Genomic DNA, 18,007 nt, shown 5'->3' with positions numbered 1-18,007 from the left:
CACGTGTTAGCGCGTGAAATGAGCTTTCCAAAAAGGTATAGCATGACCCGATGCGACGAATAAAACTAGAACTACGCGCTTTCAGCGCCAACTAGCGAAAATACCGCAAGACTTTTTTGACAACCTATTATTATTTCTGTTATTGAACGAATTGCGACTTCCAGAGCGATTGCTGACAGAGCGCATACTCTTCGGCACAACTGCCTTGGAATGCATTGGCCGCGTCATAGCGTTTATCTTTGTAATGTATTCGATTCTCCATTATGTCCTCATCCAAAGCTTCGGGTATTGTAAAAAGCGCGCGCATTAGTTCACCAACAAAAGTGCCGGGTGTGCGCTCATTAGATTTTTGTCCAGTCTCGCAGAGAGCGCGCAAAATGCAGTGATGGCTGTTTGGTATTTCAAGTCTGTAAAATAAAATAAAAATTACATTTTCTAAGTATTTAAATTACAATAAATAAATTAAGCATACAAAGAGTTACTATAATGTTAATGGAGTTTTACTAAAATATTTCTTCATCCAAGGTAACTCTTTTGTAAAGTTAGAGAGAGGGTAGGCGGTGGAGTCTTCTGTCGTGAGCTCTTCATCAGCTCCAGTTTCAGCCTACGAGACCACTGTAGCGTCTTTCAAGCGAAGATGGCTGTCATCACGGTAATAGTAGATGTACTTATCTAAAGTGTAGTTTATTTCAGGGAGGAGTTTATTCACTCTGATACTATGGCGGCTATATAGGCTTTGAGCTTGCTGATAGGTGCGCTCAAGACTAGTCAAGGAGTATCGAACCTATCTGTCAATAACTTCTGGCTCCTTTATTATTCGTCTTGTTTGGGTTTCCGATCGCGGCGGAATAGCCGGAAACAACAAAACTGATGAGCTTGCTAGAAAGCTGGTTTTATGGATCCCCCATGAGCTCAGCAAGCGCTGCTCAATAATCAGAAGTTGTTCGGAAATTAATTCGAGCCTGAATTGTGAAAATTAGATCCAGTAAGATAGTCTGATCTAAACAAATAGACCAAGGAGCTACGTCATTTTTATTTTACGGATGCAAATACATGTTTTAACTTTGTGCACTCTTATATAAAAAAAGACTCCCTCATTCTTTGCTCAAAAAAAGAAATCACCGTAGCGTTAAGATAATTTCCATAGCACAGAAAAGTCTGTTTACCATCTGTCAACCGAAAAGAGAGATTCTGGTTAATTTTGCTGCTTTGACTTACTAAGTCGGTGTCTGATTGATTGAACAAGCTGTTCGAATCCATGCTGATTAAAGCTTATACTCTCTATTAACTTTGTTCTTGTAAGAGTTTCTAATCTTTCTTATCTTTTTAATTCTTTTGTGCAAAAAAGATACTCTTGTAGCAGTCGTTTTTTCTAACAGTATGGTTTTGCCTATTCTTTTTCATTTGGAATAGTTGTTTTGACAGCAATGTCAGAAGTAGTTGAGTTGCAGAGCATTTCAAGCGTCACATGACATTGGAAATTTGTGAGAAAAGCCGGTTGAAGTGCATGTACAAATTTCTTTATACGCAGCTATATTAGAACTTTATGTAAGTCTACGTTTGAACCTTTAGGTTCACAAAAAAGAAGGAAGATATAAAATTTGAAAAAATTTAAATTCATAAACCCAGTGGTTTCGGTTGGTCGGCGTAACATGAGCATTTTGGCAGACGATACGAGTAACATTTACCGTAAAAGAATATATAAAATTTTTTTAGTCGTGAGCTGGTATACAGGCCAAGTCTACGAAAAAATATGAGATGAAGTATCATTATGTGTATAGCAGATAAACCTTAGCCTTAATATAAACTGCTCTTAAACAGATGACTGACAACGGACATTATCTTCGTTTGTATGATAGATTTCCATACAACGACTTGGTTTTGATAGGTCAGTTCGTATGGCAGTCAGCTCATAGTGGTGCCATCTGAATAATATATTCGGAGATCTCATTCATATTTCGTGAACGACGCCATATTTTTTCTCGCTCTTTTGGCATTTCTCTGTAGTAAGGTTTGAGATTTCATCATGGAAAGTATACGATCCAATAACGAGTCGAAATTATAAAAACTTATTATCAATTTTAAGAGCGCTACGTCCAATTTACGGTCGTCATAATCGACCTTTCAGATCAACTATTGAGCGTCTGGTGAAAAAATTGGAATCCACAGGCACAGTACAAAATGTTCCCGTGCCAGTTAAATAAAGAAGCGCCCATAGTGTCAAGAATATTGCTGCCGCTAGCGCATCAATTGAGAAAGACCCAAATCAGTCTCTCACACGTTGTTCTCAAGCGTTGGGCATTTCTGTGACGTCGTTGTGGTGAATTTTGCGAAAAGATCTTCGCCTACATCCTTACAAGATCAAATTGACGCAAGAACTGAAGCCGCTTGACCACCACAATCGTCTTATGTTCGTGAAATGAACTGAGCAGCAACTTGAAAATGGTCGGAATTTTCATCGAAAAATAATCTTAGAGATGAGGCTCATTCCTGGCTGAATGGCTTGGTCAATAAGCAAAATATGTGTTATTTGTCAGACACAAAATCTACAAGTAGTATTCCAAGAGTCACCATTGCATCCCGAAAAAAATACGATTTGATGCGGTTTATCGAATCGTTACTGTGCTCATTGATAACCGAATATTTTTGGCCCGAATTGGATCATATGGACTTGGACAATATGTGGTTTTAACAGGACGGTTCCGCGAGCCGCACAGCTAATGTCAAAATCGATTTATGGAGAACCAAGTTTGATGAAAGTGTTATCTCACTAAATGGCCCAGTGAATTGGCCGCCTCGGTCGTGTAATTTGACGCCGTTAGACTATTTCCTGTGAGGCTACAGCAAGTTTTGTTCTGATATTGAAGCAAAGCTTCGAATAAAAATCTATTCAACATTTCTTGAAGATACTTTGCCTGATAAAAAATTTTCCTTTTGCAGATTTGATTTCGATCGGTTTTTTTGTATGACAGCTCTGTCCCAAAGTGGTCCTATACCGGCGGTTTCATTAAAGGACTAACTTCGCAAGAAGAAAAGAACGTGTAGAAAATTTTAGGTCGATATCTCAAAAAATGAAGTTAGTTCGCGTATATACAGATAGACAAAGAGACGGATATAGCTAAATCGATTCAGGTCGTCACGCTGATCATTTACATACATATACATAAATTATACTGCTTCTTTTGGGGTGTTAAGAACTTCGTGACGAATTTCGTATACCCTGTGTAGAGTATAATGAACTAGTACTAGTGTTGAAAGTTTCAAAACTGAACCAGTGCGGTACTGGTTCGTTTTCCCACGAAGTATGACACTTTGTTGTAATCTGAAATGTTGATATGATCAATTCCATCTTCAGCCCACAGATGCACATAACAAACGTTTATCTGATGCAAGATAACACCATTTTGTAGAAACATGTGCACATATGTATGTATAGTATGTGTGCATATAGTGTATCATATATAGATTGCAAGCCATTTGAAGTTTGTCTTTTGTCAATGGCTTACTATGAAATTTCACTCATGTTACATGATAGTAATTCCTACTGACAAGTGAATCAAAATTGTGAAGCCATGAATTTGAAGACAATCGCTGCTAGTAGCTGCACATATCTCTTCACATATACTATGCACCATACACAAATACACATATACATGTAGAAACCTTTGTAATGATTACTTTCATCGCATCTGATTGCTCTGCCATACAGTTTTAGGTGCATCATCATTTGCATGCACACACACATTCATATAAGTATTTATATGGTATAATACGGGAGTATGTATCTTACGATCTATTGGGTATACTCCCGTGTGCATTTTAGCATTGCGTAATCAAATAGTTTTATTATTTCGAGTGAAACAAATCGAAAATTGATTGGCAATTACTGTGATTGTTTCGCTTTTGATAGTCGTCATGCAAAAACTGCAAAAGTTTGTACCAAAGTATGTATGCAGTTTGCATTGTTTTTGTCAAGGCCAAGCGTTTCTAAAATTCAAAATACTTTAAAATTCCTAGGCTTACTGTAATTCAAGGTGACTGAAATTTTATATTTCTAAATCCATTATATTTTAATTTTGACATTGACGGCGCATTTTTACAGACTTGCTGTTGAGAAACAGAAATACTTTAAAGAAAGTCTTCGTGAAACTAAGCGCATCATTCGATTCCCGGAAAACAAAAAGGTTATCATCGAAAAGCCAATGCCTCTTTAAACTCGTTCTTTGGTGCGAATTTTTTAGCCGAGGCGGAAATGCTGCGGAAGCGTTGCGATGCCGGTCTTGGTTAGGTAGCTGTTCACAAGAAAGGCGGTGTGAGCCGGGGCGTTGGCGTGGTGCACCTTCCAATCGGCTGCGATGTCTTGCCGGTCAGAATTCAGCCTTCGTTTGAGTCTCTTGAGGACTTCTACATAAAACTTGGCGTTGACGGTTTGTCTAGGAGGAATAAATTCAAGGTGGACGATTTCTATGATGTCAAAAAAGACAATGAACATCGCTTTCACTTCGGATTTGTTCATTCATCAGCGACCTCCTCCCGGCACTCCAAAAAGGCCTGGTGCCACCGAAACACACCACTTCTTGCTAAAGTAACATCCTGCTTGATCATATCAAATGTCTCTGAAGCAGATTTACCGAGTTTCACACAGATTTTAAAAGCGCATCAATGTTCTAACGAACACTGCATTATCGACTTGCACCATTTAATGAAATCGTCGGGCGAAAAGTTTGTCCTTACTCTCCAGGTGCTCGGAGGCAACTGACCAGCTGTTCGTTAGCTGGGAACGCCTTCTACCGAATCCAGTCGGTGTTCGCACGCTCCGAAGTACAGTCGAGGCGGAAGAAAATCAGTCCTATTTCTTTCCCATAGTATGTAGGCCCCCAATCTGTGACATGGTCTGCAGAATTTGTTCAACCATTACTTTTTCTGGAGCTTGTGTTAATATGAAACTGTTGACGTGTTAGCCCATGAAACCGCCAGTAAAAGTCGTTGCAACAAAGAATGTAGAGAAAGCCGATTTGGAATTAAAATATGCACATACATATGTACAACAAGAAAAAGCGTCAACTTCGGTTACACCAGAGTTGTAATACACCCTAAAAATAGAAATTTTTCCATACAAGATTTTGATCGGACGGCGTATATTTGCATATAATATATGCTGCAGGGATCAGATCTAAATAATTTGTTCGAAGAATGTGCTGTTGCTTTGTATAATATTCTATGCCAGATTTTGTGAAGATATCTGGTCGAATAAAATAGGTTTCCATTCAAGAACTTTATTTTGATCGTTCACTTTATAGGAAATGTAAGTATATGCTATAGTAATTCAATATTGGCGGTTCCGACAAATGAGCAGCTTCTTGGTGAGAACAAGACGTGTGCATAATATCAGATTAATATTTCAAAAACTGAGAGACTCAGCTCGCTAGGATGATAATTTATATATACATTGTGACAAAAAAGGACCGGAAATTGAAATTAAATTCCGCGGGAAATTCCAAAAAAATCAATTTTGTTATATTTTTGTATTTCTAATCAAATTTCGTGTGTGGTATCGTTGCGAATGTTGGAAAAGGCCCACGAGTGGTACAAAGCCTTCAAAGACGGTCGAGAGATCGTTGAGGACATGCCTCATACTGGACAACCTCTTCTTCGATCTCTTCAACTGATGAAAACATTAAAAAAGTGAAAAATATGGTCGTCACAAAGAAACGGCAAGAGAGCTCTCTCGCGAGTCCGTTCGAATTATTTTGGTATATATTTTGGGTATGAATTTTTTTCAAAAAGTGTACCTTAAAGAGGTCTCTTTGAACATGCTTGTATGAGTTCGAAATGCAAACAAGTCAACAATTATCGAAATGGAACCCGTTTTTAGTCGATTGAAGAGCTCTCTGAATTCTCTGAAGGAGTTTAGTACAGAAAAAAGCAATTTTCAGCAATTCTACCTGTTGACCTTACTTAGAAGATTTTCTGCAAGTGATATTAAAACTGTGTACGTTTATTAAATACAGTTATCTTGCCTTCATTACTTTCTCTTTCCTTTGCTATATTCCTCGACCTTCTCGGTGCTGGCAATTCAGCTCCATTGCAACTTCCGGTTACTCGTTGCCGGTTTGCCATTGCAGATCGATATAGAGCAGGATGTTTTACGTAAATACAGCCAAATAGGATTGTCGTTAATGACTGCCAGCGATATGCAGATGATGCTGCCCGTTTCAATTTGTGTTTGTCCGTATGTAGTTGTTGCATCAACAAGACTTTTCCTTACTTTTCTAAGCTATAACCGGCAAATGTTGATTGGTTCCAATGAAGTGGCTAAGCTACACTTGCGGTTTTGGAAAATGCAGTATACTGCACCAATTGTATTTATATTGACGTGAATGTTTTTGGGGCACTTAGGAAAATGTATTAAAGGGGTGGTAGCGTTTAAAACTTGAAAAACTGGTCAAGTACTCAGCATATTTGGTTGTTCTAGCACGGTTTTGTTGGCATCTTGGGTTGAAGTAAGTACTCGAAGAGCGTAGCTGTTTACCTGTTGGAGCTTGCAGTCAAACCACCCCCCATTGCAGACGAAGAGTTCGAGTTGCCGCGAGAAACAAGAGTGACCCTTACGCAACTTCGTTCTGGATACTGTAGCAGATTAAATTCCTACTTATCCAGAATAGACCTTGACATATCAAACATATGTCTAGCGTGCAATGAGACGCGCATGACACCAGCCACCTCTTTGCATGCCCCGCTAACTCTACACATCTGAGACCCTTCTCCCTTTTATCTGACCCCGTCGAAACAGCACATTTCCTTTTTAAAAATAGGCGACATTTGCGTGGTGATTTTCAAAGAAATCGGCGGCTGAAGCGCATGGGGAACTCCAAAAAGTTTACTGAGTTGCTGCTCCAAGTGAAGCAACGTGCCGTGATTGGTTTCGTCGCTTTAAAGACGGTGACTTCTATATTAATGACCATCTGCGCGAAGGAACGCCAAAAATCCTCGAAGACGCTGAGCTGGAGACGTTGCTCGATCAGGACCCATGTCAAATGCAGAAGAGCTTGTTTCAGCATTGGGGGTAATACGTCAAGCCCTTTTAAAGCGACTACTTGCGCTGGAAATGTTTCAGAAACAGTGGACTTGGGTTCCTTATGACTTCAATGCCTGGAGAGGCACGAAAAAGTGGTTAGTTGCCAACCTAATAGTTTACAGTTCGAGTAAGATTAAACTTGTTCAAAAACCCTGGGCGCCACTCTCCTTAATTATCCATATCCATTGTAAATGCCTAAGGCTCTCCAAAAATACTAATAATATTGAATAAGTGGAGTAGTCTTCGCTTACATCGTGCAGTCGATGATGAGTGAGACTATTAACCACTTGTCAATTAAATATTTAGAAGACAATGTGACATAATTTGATAGCGGTTCACGGTTATTCGCGTTGATTTTGCTATCAATCCGCATATGAAGTTTTTTGAAGAATCTTCAATACTAGAACGAACATAGAAGTGTGCTTGAAGTACTGACAGATATGTGCAGATTGACTTGATTACTGTACCTTTGTCTTTATGCTGAGCATAACAATGGGGTTCCTGATCATTAAATTGATTTGGTTTGGTTTAGGTTCGGGAACCACAGCTGAATGTTGATACTAATAATAATTCGACTGAGATATTTGGAGGATCATAACAATGTTTAGCATAGTTCTTGCCCAGTGTGCAGCGAATCGGACCGACATATGAAACGACTTGGCACATTTTAAATTGAAAGTGAAAAGTTCCAAGAGGATCCGACGTTTTCTGGCTCAATGGGTACGTAAACTAGCAAAATTGCCACATTTGGGACGAAAGACAGCCTGAAGAGATTCAATAGCTGTCATTTGATCCAGAAACAAACAACGGTTTGGTGTGGTTCGCGGGCCGGTGGAATCATTGGTCCATATTTCTTCAAAAATGATGCCAGTGAAAACGTAGCCGTCAATAGCAACCGTTATCGCGCCATCATGGCTACCAAATATTTGATGCCTGATCTCGGCGACATTTGGTTTCAACAAGTCGGCGCCGCTTACCACACATTGCATTAATAAATAGATTTATTGAGAGAACACTTCGATGAACAGATAATTTCAAGTTGTGGGCCGGTCGATTGGCCACCAAGATCGTGTGATATAACACTGCTAGAATATTTCCTGCGGGGATATGTAAAGTATAAAGCCTATGCGGCCAATCCCGTTTCGATTCAGGCCTTGGAGCAAAACATCAAGCGTATCATCCGCCAGTGACCAGTCGAAATGCTCAAACGATTCATCGAAAATTGGGCTTAACGGACGCAACCTCTGAGACGTTGCCGCGGCCAACATTTGAAAGAGATACTCTTCAAAAAATAAATGCCAAAGAATGTTCTTTTGAATGATAATAAACATTCTCCATTAAATTTCAAGTTTCCGTGTTTTTTCTTTAAAAAAGTAGGAAGCTTAGAAATGGATCACCCTCGAAATTCTGAGTCGGCCTTAACTTCGCTTGAAGTACAATTATTCGTTATGATTTTTAGTATGCAGCCAATAGCTTGGAGTTTCATCTGCCTTTGCTAGGATTCTAAGTACATTTTTAACTTAGCTGAATTAACTAAAGCTAATAATTTTCTACGCGCTTCTTTAACAGCCCCCGTATTTGCATTACTTTTTTCTATATAGTCTAGCCTTTAACGACGCCACAGCCGTGGGTAGTAAGTACTGCTCCTTAGCCTAATAGCTCGCAAGTCGTGAATGCAAAAGCCAACATCGCTGCATGCAGATCAAACAAATCACCTTAATGCCATGTATCGACTTGAAAGTAATCTCGTTGCTGTCTTTACTCCACTCTGAAGATATTTGCAATTTTTCCACGCTTACTTACACACACACGCACACTACCAAATATATGGTTGGCATCTATGTAAGCCATGCCAGCACGTTTTCCTCGATGAAATTCTATATTTGCAAATGTATCGCCATTTCAAACAGCACGTTTACGACATTTCTCACTAAGAGTTTGGGCGAGGCGTGCGGCAGAGCCGACGCAAGCAATGCGAGGTAAACACGGAAAAGTCTTATGTGTACGCACACTTATGTATATGTATGTAGTATGTATGTATTTGCAGCTAGAATGAATGTGTCACTTACTTGTCCAGATACTTTTCAATCTTCTCGTAGAGCGTTTGCCGTGTTCGCCGATGATGGCGTACATGTATGCGCTCCATGCGACTCAACTCGTTGCCGGCGATGCCGCTGCGACGATAGCGACGATGTGGCGTTGACTCTTGCTCTTCGCTATGATTTGTGCTATGCGAAGTTTTGTTGCTGCTCATGTTGTTGTTGTTTTTGTTGTTAATGTGCATTGCTGCAGCTGCCTGTGCCGTTGCAGGCTCATCTGCTATGCTGCGCTTACCGAAAACCGGATAAATTCGATGTTTCCGTGCTGTGGCAGGTGGCTGTTGATAAAATCCGGATGCGGCTTGTTTTTGCTTTTGTTGCGCTTGCTTTTGTTGTTGTTGCTTAGCTATTCCTTGTTGTTGCTTTTGTTGTCGTTGGTGCTTTGGCTGACTGGTGCCACTGTCAATACGTCTTGAGGGAATTGGTTTTCTACGCAATGAATGCGATAGTCTGTAAAATGAAAACAAAATGCAGATAGCGTGTACTTACATATAGATATGTATACATATGTATTTATGTATATGCTGAGTATATAGGTTTTTATACGCGTGTACATGAAAGTCCTCAACATGCGTATTTAAGCCCATTTAAGTGAAGAAATTGAGCTTAAAAGAGTAAAGAAGCGGCTACGCTTCAGTGGAAATACAACCCGCGGGAGTGTATGATAGTCTTTATTATCAGTTCGAGACTATCATTTACTGCTAAGGTATCAGTTATAGGAAATGTTTAACACAACTTTAGTTTCCAAATAAAATAAATTTGAGCACAAATAGTCAAATGGTTGATTTTTGCTCACGAACTAACTGAGGTTTAGGTCATGACACGTGCTACTCCTTTTTTTCTGCCGGGTGTCGCGTTCCTTCCATCAAATTTTAATCACTAGATGAATTTATTTATTTTAGATGGGTGTTGCTCCGTCCTCCTATGTCTGACTTCCTACTGCTGGAGAAAATAATTCAAGCTGCAGAGTTGAATATAGATGGCACAATCTTCTGCAAGAGTGTGCAACTGCTGGGGTACGCTGCAAAATCCAACGCAGAATAACTCTTGCCAACAGATGCTACTTCAGACTGAGTTGACAACTGAGAAGTAAAGTTCTCTCGACGACCAAAGACCAAATTCTACAAGTCACTCATCATCCCCGTCTTGCTATATGGTGCAGAGGCATGGACGATGACAACATTTGATGAGTCGGCGTTACGAGTTTTCAACAGAAAGGTTCTGTTGAAGATTTATGGTCCTTTGCGCATTGGCAACCGCGAATACCGCAGTCGATTGAACGATGGGCTGTACGAGATATACGACGACATTGACATAGTTCAGCGAATTAAAAGACACTGGCTGCGCTGGCTAGGTTATGTCGTCTGATGAATAAAACACTCCATCTCTGTAAATATTCAACGCCGTAGCCGCCGGTGGAAACAGAGAAAGAGGAAGACCCCCACTCCGTGGGAAATACCAGATGGAGAAGGACCTGGCTACATTTGGAAATTTTGTATGGTCAAAAGAGCGCCAAAGACGTAGGACGCAGTGATGATGACAACTTATTTGAACATTACCATCCTAACGGGGACTAGTTAACCATCACAACATCAACAACAACGACAACAACAACAACAAAAGACCCAGTGACTGCTTAGAAGAATTGGTCACAGACGAAAACATCAAAAATTAACTAAATAATATTGGATAAAGACATACTGAGAATGAAACAGATTGAGATAGATGACACTGTTATGAAATTAGGTCATTAATATGTGACTCTTGATCCGCTAAGTGGAGATAATTTTCTAAAAGACACAAAGTGTGTTATTTGAAATTCTCAACGCAAAGCTGGGTATTGTTGCCTCTATAGGAAATAATTTTCAGGAATCCATTACGAATATTTTATGCTTGACAATGGTACTGCAAGGCTTGATGATGTATGGACGAACCGGGGTATTTCAGATAGCCTCGCTCAGGCTTGTTTATCTACAGAGGGTAGATGGAGCATGCGACTCGCCAGTGGAACTTACAATATTAATTTATCAAAAATGGCTTATGGAGTGTGCGCCGGAATCTTCTGTTTGGAGCTGGAACTCAGGCGACTCATCATAGGTTCGGAATATTGCTGTCATGCGGAAGTCATTGCTGTTAGGAAAGGTGCTGAGATAGTTAACAACGCAAGAAACAACACAAAGAAGATTAATATAGATGTCGACAGCAAGGCGGCTATTGTAAGAAAATGTTTTCAGAAGCAGTAAATGTAGCCGCTGCCGGAAAGCGGCTGTATATGTACAGGGTTCGAGACCACTAATGAGTTCCGGGAAATGAAGTAGCTGATGAGATTGTCAAAAGTGCTATGCATCTGGCTACCGAACCAGTACTGGAAATAAGGAAGTTGGTAAAAACGATATACAAGTGCTTTTCGAAAGGGTGGACAGTCCTATGAAAGTAAGAAAGAATGCATTGAGGAAATACAAGATCGCCAAGATCATGTGCAAAAGCCTCGAAGAAAAACACGTCTCGAAAGGACTGCAGGACGGTTGTAGTCTTAGTGACAGATCACAACCTACTGGCCGGATGGACATAAGTAACGAAAATCAATGCAAGGAAGTAGGCAGGGAAAGACGCTGGAATTATGTAGAAGTCGCCAAAGATATCTAGGAGCTTTGGAGTTCAAGATTCTAGATGGACTATTAATATTATATTCCAAGTTTCAAAGCCAAAGCCCTTAAAGTTCGCAAAAAGCCTTGACGCACTCTACGTCGAATACTTCAGCACATATTAAATTTAATCTCCATTTGGCATTACTAAGGACCAGAATGTCTTTTTATAACATGATAGCCGGCCAGTATAATCTAGCCTTACTTTATTTACATACAGTTGACATTTGTGTTTAAACTTTTGCAATATGTTTGACCAAGTTTTACTTCCTAAGTGTGGGGGACGAAACTGATAAACGAATGTGTTCAGCTTTTGGATTATATTATAGTCTTGTTGATATCAAAACTACTCTTTATTAAGTGGAATACTGCTGGCAGATTTATTCAGTCTACGACCCCTTAAGTGATTATCATAAACTCAGCAACAGTGATCGTATGTATTATGGAGTACATTCGTCGTACTGATGTTAACTGTTATTGGTTTTTTAATTTTCTGAGAAGTGGTCTTAAGAAGTATAAGCAGTATGGTTAGAAAAAACTAACTTCAACCTAATCAATTGAGGTTTTCAAATAATAATTCAAAAAAAATCTGAAAATATCGATAAGTTGTTGGTAGCACTGATGAAAGTGGTTCTACTTTTTTGTCTCTGTTATGTTACCAAAAATAAACGGTAAGTGGACGCGGATATACAAAAAAAAAGATTTAAATGCCTGCAAGCGCAAATTATGGTTGAGTTGCGGCACAGTAAACTCTCTGCTGCATTGCAACATATGTATGTAGATATGTTTATTCTTGTATGTGATCTGCACCATTTTGTGACAGCCGAGACTACATTTTCACATGCCTCACAACACATGACATACTCGTACATGCCGCACTCTATCACCACATCCAACATCAATTGATTTCACTTTAGCACTGCACTTACCTCGATCCCAGATTCCACCAGGGATACTGGTTGCTCCCGTTCTGCGCCTGAGGCCTGTTACTATAGATTGAAGAGACACGCTGTTGTTGTGGTTGTGGCGTCCACTTGTTGAAAGGATGCACTTTCAGCGTTCTTAAGTTATTATTCTTGTTGTTGCTCTTGTGTAACTTGTTTTTATTGCCGCCACCATAGTAGTGTTGGTCCTTGCGCCGCCAATCGTTCGGCTGTTGCCGATAATAACCGCCAACTGGTCGTCGTGACGCTTGTGTGCGGTAGTAACTGTCTGTAGGACGTCGCAACATATGATTTTTCTTGTTATTGTAATCATATTTATTGCTGCCCTTATAATAATAATATTTCGGATGCATTGGCGCCTGAAAAGCTGGCGGCAGTCGGGCCGTAGCTTTCGCGTAGTAATATTTGGAGTCGTCACTCTTTCTTGCAGCCGGATTTGTCAATGTCATGAGATTGATGTAGTTTGGTTGTAGACTCTTTGCCGGTTGCAACGTTTGTTGTTTTGTTGTTTGTGCTGAATGCGTTTTCGTCTCCACATAAGTAATGCGTGATTCGGTGTCGTTTCGCCGCAAGTCGTTTGCAGGTTCTCTCAAACGGGTGGCGATTTCTTCGATAACGTCTCCTTGTGGCTTACTGGGTAATTCCCAAGCCAAGGCAACGGTTATGCCGAGAATAAGGTAGTTGGTGTAATCCGCAACGCCATAGATACCATCATAAACTGCGGCAAGAGAGAGGAGAGAGGAAAATAAAAGAGGGGATATTGAGTGATATTCGTCAGAAAAAAACACAAAGTCAAGTGGGCTTAAACTTTCCGAAACCAACTCTGATTTTATAGATATACAACGAGTAGCTACATTAACTTTTCATTGGATTGTCAATATGGCAGCGTATATAAACCGTATGTACATATGTATATAAAGTGGAGTAGAGTTTGATAAATTGCTTGTAAAATACAACGATGCCCCAAGCAAACATTAAGTGCCGTTGTTGTTGTTGTAATAATAATATAATGTAATAAAGCTGTTGAATAAAATTTGTAGTTGAACCTTTGAAGCGCATACCTAAACTTAGTTTCCTCGAAGAAATATCTTGTTGTTTTTCTTCGGATTTCAGAATATCCGCCGAAAAACGTAAGCTTTTCTGAGCATTTCAGTCCAGAAACTTTTTGGAGCAGCAGTTGCTCTAAAGTTTTTCTCAGCGAGCATTCTTCAATATACTTCACAAAAATCATTCCAAGCGCATCCCAAAATACAGACGTCATAACCTTGCCAACTGACTGTTGTGTTTTTCCATGCTTTGGAGGGAGTTCATCGTATGCAGTCCACTCGTAAGAATGTCGATTGGACTTCGGAGTGATATTTCATACATTGTCACATAGCGATGCAAAAAGTCGGGTTAATTACGCTTGAACATCTCCAAATACTGCTTTGAGTCAACAAACGTCGCTGTTTTTGGTCAAAGCGGGGCTCGCGGTGCACCCACGTTGCACAGAGCTTTCTCATACCCAAATATTGGTGAATGGTATGATTCAGTTTATATCACCAGAGTGCTTGCTATCTCGAACAACTTCACTTTATGTTCATCCAAAATTATTTTGTGGACTTTTTTGATGTTTTCGTCGATAAAAACAACACCACTGTTCACTGTCGTCGGTGCTCATTTCACCATGCCTAAGCTTATCATATCAAACCTTGATGATTGATTTTTTTGAGGAAGTGTCCGGAAACTGAACTTCGAAGTCGTAGATAATTTCGTCTATCTTGGACCCAGTATTAACAGCAACAACAATGTCAGAAATCCAACGCAGAATAACTCTTGCCAACTGATACGAGTACTACTTCGGACTGAGTAGGCAATTGAGAAGTAAAGGCCTCTCTCGACGAACAAAAACCACTCATTATTCCGGCCCTGTTATATTGTGCATGAGGAAAGCAGACCGTCCCTGCAAACGACGGCATATTTTTCCCCGCTCTTTTGACACTTATCTTCAGTAGGGTTTGCCATTTAATCATGGAAAGACAGAGGTTCCAACAAAGAGTCGAAACTACAAAAATTTACTACCGAAATTTGGAGACACAGGTGACGTCGTTGTGACGAGTTTTGCGATAGTATCTTTGCCTACATCCTTACAAGATCAAATTGACGCAAGAACTGAAGCCGCTTGACCACCAGAATCGTCGTATGTCCGTGCAATGGGCTGAGCGACAACTTGTAAAGGTTACTGTGGATGGGAATCGCTACCGTTCAACGATAACCGAATATTTGTGCCCGAATTGGACGATATGGACTTGGACAATACGTCACAATCGATTTATGGAAAACCAAGTTTGGTGAACGTGTTATCTCACGAAATGGCCCAGTCAATTGGGCGTCTCGGTCATGCGATTTGACGTCGTTAGACTATTTTCTGTGAGGCTACGTAAGGCCAACGACCATTGATGAACTTCGTATGAATATCGAACTTAAAATTGCAGCAGTATCGGCCGATTTATGCTTGAAAACTGTCGAAAATTGCGTTCAGCGTCTGTACTTCTGCAAGCGTGCCCGCGGTGGCCATGCAAAAGAAATTGAGTTCCATACATAATGACACCCAATGTGCTTTCAAAGGAATAAAGAATCCGTTTTTGTTTTATTTAAAAAAAACCTTTGTAGCGCTCTTATTAAAAAACCCATTATTCCACCTCATTTTCTAAACTCTTTCTCCACTTACATAACTACTAGGCCTCACTTGAAAACCATTAACTACAGCGGCATTTATACTTATGTCCATACCTCAAAGTTATAGACATTCATGGCAACTGTGAATACATTAGATTATATGAAATTAGATTTCGGTTTGAATATTCCCAGTTTGTTTGCTACCTGAAATCCATTTATATTCACTTTGCACCACGCTCCTTAGCTTTCGTAGACACATACATATGTACATAAATGAGCCCACGCATGCAGCGCTGCCATTGTGTCCAGTGACACTTCAACTCGCAACAGACTTACCCAATTGAAATGAGCTGCCCTCCGGAAAGATCAAATAACGACGTTTGCGCGAGAGTAAACGGTCCGGCGCAGCAGCTGCATTCACCGTTGACGAAGCGGATGCCAGTGCCGCCTTGTGCTCTTCCTGCAATTTGCGCTCTATCAGCTGGGCAAAGTCTTCGCTGTTGTTGTAGTTATTGTTGCTGTTACCATTGCTGTCAATGGCTTTTGCATGCAATATTGTTGTAGTGGCAACACTGTCATTATGCGGCAACACTTCATCAACAAAAGCGGATGCGGATGTTGTCCTTGCCACAGCTTCTGCTACTGCTGTTGTTGTTGTTGGTTTAGTAGCTCTTACGTTAGTAAAATCTCTTAAAACGTGTGTTGTTGCTGTTGTGTCGCGTGCCATTGATGTTGCTGACACCATAATTGACGCAATTTGTTGGTACTGCTGGCGCGGTGTGTGCTGTGACAGTGTTGCCAGTATGTTGAGCAAAATGAAATATGTTTGTATGCGACGCGTGTGCATTTTGTTCGCATAAATTGTATTTAACGCTGCGTAGCTTTTAATTTTTATTATTTTATACGCATATAATTTTATAATTTTGATACTAATTTCTTTTTTATTTTTCTTTAGTTCAAAAATTTTAATTTTTTCAATATTTTTGTTTCCCAATTTTTTTCATATTTATTATTCGTGCGACAATAGTTAATAAAATTAATACTTTTGTGCCATTTTCGGTAATATTTTATACCGCCCTTGTCACTTTTCACCAATTCAACCAAATAACTGCACTTCACTGCACAAATCAACACGTCACAATTGCAACTTTGCGTCAGTCGAGTTCAACTAAACTCAAATAGAATTCACTCTGCCGCCAAATGCACTCTTTGTGTTGGCCTTGCTCTTCATGTTGTCTTCTCGTAACTAACTCCTCTACATTTATGTTGCCATCGACCATAGATTTATTCTAGTTTATTTTTTTCCTTCGCCGTTATGCGCCCATGTTTATGATGTATGTATGTGTGTGAGCTGACAGCAAATGTTGTTAATTGCTTTTAAAATTTCTTTTTCCAGCTTTGTTTTACGTTTTGTTTCTTTCTAAATTTTTTATTTAGCGCTCAACTCGTGCGGCCATGGCTTTGCAGTAAGCTCGCTACATGCCGAAGGCGCCAAATAGAGTGTGTAGGGGGAAATGAAATGGCTGGATTTAGTTCATTAAAACTATTAAATCAAGCGCATGAAAAGTAAATAGTAGAAAAAAATCCGAAAGTTTATGAGTAGCAAAAGTTCCAGGGGGACATATTGGCATTTAGATATTTTTCTGATAAATTGGTTGAATAATTTTCGAAATAGGAATTGAAACAAGAAAAATATAGTGTTCTTCAATAAGGCACTACAAAAATAGACCGATAGGGACAGCAAACAACGAATTGGACAATGTGTGGTTCCAACAGGGCGGCGCCACAAGCCACACAAGCGATTTGGTGAAAGTGTAATCTCACGAAACGGCCCAGTCAAGTGACCGCCTCGGTCATGCGATTTGACGTTATTAGGCTCTTTCCTGTGGGGCTACGTCAAGTCTATACGAATTTCGAATTTGAAATTCCAGCGGTATTGGCCGATTTATGCTTGAAAACCGTCGAAAATTGGGTTTAGCGTCTGGATTTCTGCAAGCGGGTCCGTGGTGGCCATGCAAAAGAAAGATCCATACATGGCATCGAATGTACTTACTTTCACAGGTATATAGCCAAATAATATTGCAGAGTTCCGTTTCAACAATTTCTTCTGATATTATACGGATGCCCTGGAAAATAATTCAAGCCTAATTTCTTTAAGATTTCTCATCAGAAACAAAGGTTTTTCCATTCAAGAACTTGATTCCGAACGTTCAGTTTGTATGGCAGCTGTTGATGTTTGTTCAAAAAGTATTGTAAATCCAGAAAGTGTTCATTTATGCATGAAAATCTATATGTCCCCTTTAAAATAATCACCGCCAGATATATTGCAGTGCTGTCATCGTTTTTTTTTTGTTTCAATCCACAAAGCACTTAAAAAAGTAAGTTTTTCGAGAGCCTCCTCAGTTTTGGGAACAACAAAAGTCACAGGGAGCTAGGTCTGTAGAATACGGCGACAGCGGCAAAATGGTGCAAAAGACAATTTTTCTTTTTTTTTTAAATTTAGAAGTTTCTGGTGGATTGCTTACATAACTTACAGGTAATATTCTTCATTGAGCGTACGATCACTTGGCAGAACTTATGATA

General features: G+C 39.8%; 1 protein-coding gene across 1 annotated transcript; it reads right to left on the bottom strand.

The window, feature by feature from the left end:
- Positions 1–121: 121 nt before the first annotated feature.
- On the bottom strand, positions 122–16,271 carry LOC120766324 (protein kinase 4). The gene is made up of 4 exons (XM_040091748.1): positions 15,761–16,271; positions 12,752–13,484; positions 9,148–9,627; positions 122–407 (listed from the first exon to the last, which is right to left on the bottom strand). The coding sequence occupies exons 1-4, from the start codon at positions 16,269–16,271 to the stop codon at positions 140–142; spliced, it is 1,992 nt and encodes a 663-aa protein (XP_039947682.1). The 3' UTR covers positions 122–139.
- Between the last annotated feature and the right edge of the window lie 1,736 nt (positions 16,272–18,007).

Source organism: Bactrocera tryoni, chromosome 1 (assembly GCF_016617805.1).
Source record: "Bactrocera tryoni isolate S06 chromosome 1, CSIRO_BtryS06_freeze2, whole genome shotgun sequence".
Lineage (NCBI taxonomy): Eukaryota > Metazoa > Arthropoda > Insecta > Diptera > Tephritidae > Bactrocera > Bactrocera tryoni.
This window is presented reverse-complemented; position numbering and strand designations above follow the sequence as displayed.

Bases quoted from the DNA above. Each gene is read 5' to 3' on its own strand.
- LOC120766324 (XM_040091748.1), bottom strand. From the start codon at position 16,271: ATGCACACGCGTCGCATACAAACATATTTCATTTTGCTCAACATACTG. The intron at 13,485-15,760 runs GTAAGTCTGTTG...CTCTTGCCGCAG, and splicing joins GGGCAGCTCATTTCAATTGG to TTTATGATGGTATCTATGGC. The intron at 408-9,147 runs GTAAGTGACACA...TTTATTTTACAG, and splicing joins ATTGAAAAGTATCTGGACAA to ACTTGAAATACCAAACAGCC.